Source organism: Pipistrellus hanaki (assembly GCF_964339955.1).
Source record: "Pipistrellus hanaki genome assembly, chromosome: 3".
Lineage (NCBI taxonomy): Eukaryota > Metazoa > Chordata > Mammalia > Chiroptera > Vespertilionidae > Pipistrellus > Pipistrellus hanaki.
Genome location: NC_140505.1, coordinates 26,156,977 through 26,164,529, shown reverse-complemented (window position 1 = coordinate 26,164,529; position 7,553 = coordinate 26,156,977). Strand labels below are relative to the sequence as shown.

The window sequence follows — 7,553 nt, the reverse complement described above, 5'->3', positions numbered from 1 at the left end:
TTAAGAGTGAGGAAACTTTTCCCAACATCAGGATTCATTAGCTTAAACTTGTTTTAAACGAATTACAGGAAAAGTGGAGTTATCAAGATTAGCTCCACATGAAACAGTTTACCCTAGCCACGTAGAAGGTGGACACCTGGACTAAGGTGGGTTTCTGCCAACAAGAAAAAAGGGCATGGTTGCTGCACTGGTAACCATGGTGTCTACTACAACACGAAATTAACATTAACCATGGAATGAAACAGACACTCTTGAAAGACAGGCAGTCTTTACCCAGCGGCCTTAAGTGGTCTCTGGTTCTGTTCTTCCACACACATCTCTGCCCCACCCCCCCCATCCAAATGTCCGTTTTCGAGGTAGAAAGCTACTCAAAACCCCAAACTAGCAGTTGGGGTCCTGGCAGGAAGCAGAAGGCATTCTTGGGAGGAGATTTGGAAGAGAATGTGATGAAGGGACCATTTGCTGCAGTGCAGTCGTGGTTCAACAGCCATCAGAGGATGCTGTTACCCAGGGACCAGCAACAATGGGAGGCAGACCTCACTTCCCCAGGCTTAAGAGGCATGGGGCAGAGAACAGTAGTTCCTGGAGCTAGACAAGATACAATGGAAAAGGAAGCCCAATAAGAATTGTCCTCACAGAGGCAGGCAGATCTGCCAGGCCTGGGTGCGGTCAGACAGAGGAGGGAAGAAATACCCCAGCCTCTCTCCGTGGGCTCCAGTCTGTAGCTGGCACCCCTTTTGGTGAAGAGCCATTTAATAATGCCTATAGGCCTTTGGGGCACAGAGCAGGACAGAGAAGGCAGAGCACAGATTTGGTTAATGAGTGGAGAATCAATGAGTTAATCAATGACCAAAAACTGCAACATTTGATTGAAGTAGTTTCAGAATCCAGATACTTTAGTCACTATTACCATTCACTAATACTCATCCCTGGTCATCCGTGGCTAACTCAAAAAGTGCCCAATACTGCTTCTCTTCCGCAGCCAGGCAGGACAACATTCACATTCAATTGCATTCCTGCCCGGGTCAGGAGTCCTGCTCCCTACAGGTGGCTAAAGATGTTTGTTAATGCCTCTGTGATGACCTGTAAGAGGGGAAGGGAGATTGTAAACAAAGTACATCCATTAATTCAAGGCTGACTGTGTAGTTGAAGAGTTTGTTTCACTGTTGGGAAAACAGAGACGTTCCCTAGAATTGAAATCATGGTGCTATGGGACAGTTCTCAGGTCTGGTTCAGAACTGCCAGCACCAAATGTGTGCCCCCCGCACTTGGAGGCAGGGCAAGCCTGGAGTTTTTACCCAGGTCCGGGCTGGGCCTCCTGGTGGAACTGCTCAAGCAGAGCCTGGGGCAGATGCGGAAGCTGGACCGGCCAGACCGGGAGAGGGCTGCCCGCGGGGGCCGGCGGCGGCTGGTGTAACAGGTTCTAAGGCTGGCTCCAATCCCCCTCACGCTACCGGATTACCAGGGTCTGGAGATTTGGGGCAGGAGGCCAGGGCCAGGGATCCGGTCGTGTTTTAGAAAGAATCACGGATCCCAGGTGGGAGACCCAGTACTGCCCTGGGCAGACACCTGAGCCGCACTCCCGCCCAGTCTCACCGGAGCAGCAGGAGGGGCCCCGCGTGGGTGCTGGACTCCCAAGGGCGCGCGACCCATCCGGGTTAGCCGGTCCCCACCCGTCTCCCCTCCCCCGCGGGCATCCCTGGGGTACCTTCGCCATCTCTCTCCCACCGACAGACCTTCAGCAGAAAGATTAAAGTTTCGGGTCGGAGTGCGACAGGGGCCCGGGTACCCCGGCCGAGGCAGAGGGACGGGGAGGCGCGGGCTTCCGCGGGGCACCCAGCGCCCGCCGCCCGCCTCCAGGGCCGAGCTCCCCGAACCCGCCCCGGAGGCGGAAGCAACAGGGAGTCGCCCCCACCTGTGGGCCTCCGCCCTCAGCCCCCGGCTCCTCTCTCCGCCCTCGCTCCGGGGGCCGGGAACCTGCCGGGGGCGGGGAGGGAGTACGGGAGGGCCGGGCGCGGTGCACAAGCGGGCGGGCGCGGTGCGGGCGGGGGCCGGGCCGCGGGGCGCATGCTCACACGCGCCCGTGACGTGAGCGCCGGACCGGCGGCTGGGCTGAGGGTGCGCGGGGCGGCGCGCGGAGGACCCGGGAGGAGCGTGGAGGAGAGAGCAGATCCAGCAGATCCCCGAGCGGAGCTGGGAGCACCACAGCAGCAGCAGGATCCGCCCGGGGTTTCCGCGCTCCCGGCAGGAGCCCCGCCGCCGCCAGCCCCGAGCGCGAAGCCACCGCAGCCACAGCAGCCCCCGCCGCGCCGGCCGCCGCGGGCCGGGCGGGGCATGAGCGCTGCGGGGCCGCGGCCGCCCCCCGCACCGCCCGGCGGCGCGTCCCGGCTGTGACCGGGGCGGGCGCGCGTGGCCGGCCACGCTCGGGCCGGGGGCCCATGGGCGCGCTGAGCCGGGCGCCGGGGCGCTGAGCGCGGGCGGCGGGCGGCGGGCGCTGCCGGAGGAGCCATGGACTGCAGCCTCGTGCGGACGCTCGTGCAGAGATACGTGAGTGCTGCTGCCCTCGGGGGGGACCGGGAGCCGGGCGGGAACGGGACCCGGGGACATCGACGCCGCCGCCGCCGCCGCCCCTAGCGCCCCCCCCCCCCCGATCCCGCTGCGGACGCCAGCCCCGGGGTCCCTGGCGGCTTGGCCGTCTCCCGGGGGGCGAGCAGGACGCGGGGAGGACCTACGCGCGGAGTTTGCACCCTCCCGGTGCTTCCGACGGGTGCAACCCTCCCGGCCCCCACCTGCTCCTCCCGCTGCACCGGCGCGCCCCTCCCCGGAGCCCGCGCCGGGATGGGGCTGTCCGCGCGGACCTTCCTCCTGCGGCTCCGCTCCGGGCCCCGGGCCGGAGGGATGTGCAGGTCCGGCCTCCGCCTGTCACTTCTCTCCTGGCGGATTAGGAGATCCGGAGGGGTTTACCCTTGCACAGGAAAAGGCGGTGATTTTTGCTGGTTTGCCCACTCCACTGGGGGGATTCTGAAGTGAAGTTTGGAATCTTCCCTGTAACCAATCAGCTCCGAGGCCCCGGGCGTTCTGAAGTCCCCTGGAACCCACGTTCCTTGGCGACCGGGTGTTGGGGTCAGGGGGCCAGGCCGGGAGCGGGGGGGGTGGGGGGGGAGTTAGTTTTGTTTTACCATCGCAACCGAGGGCCCACTGCGTGTGGCAGTGATCGCTGGCGCTGGATGGCAAAAAGGGGTGGGTGTGCCGAGGGAGAGAACACACTCCGCCTGGTTGTTTCCCGGACGCTGTTGTTCACCTACCGCTCGTTGTGCCCCGATGGCTGCTGGCCCCTGGCCGAGGTGGGTCACAGGTTTGGGAAGGCCGGCGCTCGGAGGTGTGGGGCCAGAGAGGGCTTTATGATGGGAACTTCATAAAACTTTTGTGTGTCTCCCCCCCCCCCCCCCATAGGAATTACCATAGGCAGTCTTTCATAGGTATGAGCTTTCTTTGAGAAGGAGATCCTGGCACAAGGGAAAAGTTTCTTTGTTTCTTTTCATCCAAGGGGAACGCCAAATCAGTGTTTTCTCCTGAATCTAGTCACTATCCAGAAGACTCAGAAGTCTAGGGAACTTGTGTGCCCCTTTCTTAGTTCTTTCCTTTCGGAAGTCAGAGTTACCTTAAGTGGAGAGAATCTCAATCTCTCTTCCCTCCCTCCCTCCCTCCCTCCCTCCCTCCCTCCCTCCCTCCCTCCCTCTCCCTCTCTCTCTCTCTCTCTCTCTCTCTCTCTCTCTCTCTCTCGATTCTAGCTTAGCTGATGAAAGACTCATGTTATTTCCCAAAGTCCATACTGTAATGTGAGTAGTAAACATCACGTGCCACCTTTGTGTGTGTGTGTGTGTGTGTGTTTGTGTGTGTGTGTGTGTTTACAGGAATATGTTTTAGAAAAACCAGTAATAGTGACCATAGGTAACCAGATTTATAAGAGAAATCTTTCTTGGCCAGGTACCTTCTTTTCTCAGCTGTATTACCCAGGAGGTGTGGGACCCTCGGCCAGTTATTTTCAAACTGCCTCGGTTTTCCTCAAAGGGAAAATGTACTCAAACTATTTTTCGCATTAACTTTAACCCTCTTCCAACTCGTACGTTTTGCAGTAAAAAGAAGGGTTGAGTTGTGAGAAGTGAAGCGCCGTTTCGTCCCCATGAGAGGTGAAGGGTGGATGGGACATCTTTCCTCTGCCTCTGGCCTGGCCCAGGTGCACTGTCTGGTGGGTCTGACCTCCCCACTTCCCGACTCCTTCATCCTGAGACTAGGGCGGACATTATGTCCAATTTTTGTGTATCTTTTGCTCTCTTAACTTCCTCCAGGCCTTCTGCTGTTTTTTGTTATATCAGTCTATAGAAATGTCAATGTAATTTACATTTTAAAATTCCCTTTTGCTCTGCTGTTAGACATAAGAAAAATTTTTTTCTCTCAAATCCAAGTGGTAAATATTTTTTAATGGACTTTCCCAGCATATGCATTATTGGTAATGTCCCTGGACTGCAAGTTATGGGATACTGTTATTATGTCTATTTTTCTGCACTTTTTTTTCTCAGTCTGGTCATTCGGGTACTACACCATATTCACATACAAAGTCATTCCCTTCTATGCTGTTAAGCTCATGTCCATGCTATTAAACTAATTTGACCTTTCCCAGAAACAGTCATGATCTGTTATAATTTAGTTATCTTTCCAAAGATGTGTAGGACCACATTATATTTCCTTTTGCTAGAGGAGGGAAAAGTCTGGGGTTGACCTTCAAATTTCCTGCAGTTGTGGCTTAAACCCTCTTCTCTGGTAGTGATCACATAGTCAGAATTTCTAGGAGAAAGAAAACTTCTCAGCTGCTTCTGATGCAGGAGGGTTGCCAAACGATAAAAACGTCATTAGAAAACATTGCTGTAGGTATTTTATTCTAGGTTAATCCCAAAGAGATAGAATAGGCAAGTAAATGAGAGAATTCTCTTCCAGGATTGGCTGTATATACAGCTGCAGGTTGCAAAGCATATATTACTGTTTGTTTGAATGTCTGGAGGGATAGAAGCCATTTAGAGATGTTTTGTATTTATAAATAGAACAGTGCTTATGTATCATGAAGTAGTTTGATTGTGTGTGTGTTAATCCTCACCCGAGGATATTTTTTCCATTGAATTTTAAAATATATTTTTATTGATTTTTTACAGAGAAGAAGAGAGAGGGACAGAGTTAGAAACATCAATGAGAGAGAAACATCGATCAGCTGCCTCTTGCACACCCCCTATTGGGGATATGCCCGCAACCAAGGTACATACCCTTGACCAGAATTGAACCTGGGACCTTTCAGTCCGCAAGCCAACGCTCTATCCACTGAACCAAACCGGTTTCGACTCCATTGATTTTTAGAGAGATTGGAAGGGAGAGAGAAACATCTATTGGTTGCCTCCTGAATGCGCCCTCATCAGGGCCGGGGATTGAGTCTGCAACCGAGATATGTGCCCTTGACCAGAATTGAACCCGTGACCCTTCAGTTGGAGGGCCGACACTTTATCCGCTGAGCCAGCTGGCTAGGGCTGATCTGTTTGTTAAAGAAATTTTTTTTTTTTAAATATATTTTATTGATTTTTCACAGAGAGGAAAGGAGAGAGATAGAGAGCCAGAAACGTCGATGAGAGAGAAACATCGACCAGCTGCCTCTTGCACACCCCCCACTGGGGATGTGCCCGCAACCAACGTACATGCCCCTGACCGGAATCAAACCTGGGACCTTCCAGTCCGCAGACCGACGCTCTACCACTGAGCCAAACCGGTTTCGGCTGTTAAAGAAATTTTTAACCAAATGGATAGAAAACTAATGTTATCTCCTTTTTGTAGATGTGAGGTAGAAAACTTGGACTCAGGTATATAGTTTAAATTCTGAAAGAAAACAGAGTTACCTATAGATTCTGTAGGCATTGTTACAGTGTAATCTTGGGCAGGTTATTTCTTCTTCTCTGCCTCAGTTTTCTTACCGGAGAATAATAGAAGTACCCAATTTATAGGGTTATTTTGGGGATTATGTGAATTCATACAGGCCTAGAGCTAAAAAGGGTGCCTGGCTCCGGGGAAGTGCTCAGTGAGTTTATCACTACTCGCTGTTAACATAATGTTGTTGATGATGCTGTTAACATAATTTTGGGACGGTGGGCAAGGAGAGAGCAAGCTCTTCTGTTGGTCAGTTAGCAGGGGCCCGGGATGCGGTGAAGAGGTAAGCTGGGCGCCCTGCTGTTGAGCAGTGTGTAGGCCTCAGATAAGATGTGGCAAACTTTACAACAAGGGTGTGCTAAAATACGGCAGGCCAAACAAAAAGTCTACAGGCCACGTCTGGCCATAACATTTCTCTATGGGTGAGCCTTCCAGGCCTGGACCGCCTCACTGGCAGGACGCTTCCTTTCCTCCCTCTCATCCACGCTCCACCTTTGGGAGATTTGACTTTAAAGTTCTGTAGGCCTAGAGCTTTCTTTAGTTGTGTCTCTGTAATTTGTTTTCAGTTCTTCTGCCTGGAAACTGCTTACTGGTTTTGTTTTGCTGCTTGTCAAAGTTTCTGCTACCCTGTTTCCACGAAAATAAGACAGTGTCTTATATTAATTTTTTCTCCCAAAGTTGCGCTAGGTCTTATTTTCAGGGGATGTCTTATTTTTCCATGCGCTAGGTCTTATTTTCGGAGGATGTCTTGTTTTTGGGGAAACACGGTAGTTTCCATCTTATAATGTTTTCTTCCTAGGATAATTCTCCTTTTTTTGGGGGGGGGGAGTCATTTTAATATTTACAAGGAACAAATCAGCAGAACAAGATTATATCAGATAGGCTGTGTACAGTAGCTGTGGCTTATAAAACATACACTAGGGTATTTCTTACGTTGTTTTTTTTAATGTTTTTATTTTTATTTATTTTTAAAAAAATATATTTTATTGATCCTTTTACAGAGAGGAAGGGATAGAGATAGAGAGCTAGAAACGTCGATGAGAGAGAAACACCGACCAGCTGCCTCTTGCACACCCCTTACCGGGGTTGTGCCCGCAACCAACGTACATGCTCTTGACCGGAATCGAACCTGGGACCTTTCAGTCTGCAGACCGAAGCTCTACCACTGAGCCAAACCGGTTTTGGCGGATATTTCTTACGTTTTAAGATTTTAAGATAGCAAGCTTAAGAAAAGCAGGGTGGTTTTCCTTGCTTCCAGTAGATATTTGGTTTTGAAGTAGTTTGTTACATTAGGATTTTCTTTATAAGGGAAAAAATAAACATTATTAGTTCCTGGAGAAGCATGGCTGTGCTAGAGTGCTTTAAACCTTCTAAAAAGTCCAAACACTTTTATTTATTTTTTAATTGTCTAAAGTTTTATATGTGCCTTCTTTTTCCCATATTGACCCCCAACCTTCCCACCCCTGAGGACAAGCCCCCATCACTCCAGTGTCTGTGTCCATTGTTTATGCTATTATGCATGCATGCAAGTCCTTTGGTTCATCTGTAAACACCCTGCCCCCCATCTCCCTTGCCATTTGTCTCTGGAT

At 51.8% G+C, this 7,553-nt stretch overlaps 1 protein-coding gene and 1 long non-coding RNA gene across 4 annotated transcripts in view; one reads left to right on the top strand and one right to left on the bottom strand.

Annotated features, from left to right (window-relative positions):
* Positions 1-842: 842 nt before the first annotated feature.
* On the bottom strand, positions 843-2,014 carry LOC311620473. Its single transcript, XR_014794696.1, has 2 exons — positions 1,709-2,014; positions 843-1,083 (listed from the first exon to the last, which is right to left on the bottom strand). It is a non-coding gene; the product is annotated as an uncharacterized lncRNA (long non-coding RNA).
* Positions 2,015-2,397: 383 nt separating this feature from the next.
* The window catches only part of ATP11A (ATPase phospholipid transporting 11A), a 140,047-nt gene continuing 134,891 nt past the window's right edge, over positions 2,398-7,553 (top strand). For 2 of the 3 annotated variants that reach the window (XM_084879815.1, XM_084879814.1), the window contains exon 1: positions 2,398-2,547. In XM_084879815.1, the coding sequence (XP_084735941.1) occupies positions 2,509-2,547 (39 nt within the window). In that variant the 5' untranslated portion in view covers positions 2,398-2,508. The remainder of the gene's footprint in view (positions 2,548-7,553) is intronic. The other variant, XM_084879813.1, reaches the window with a different exon arrangement.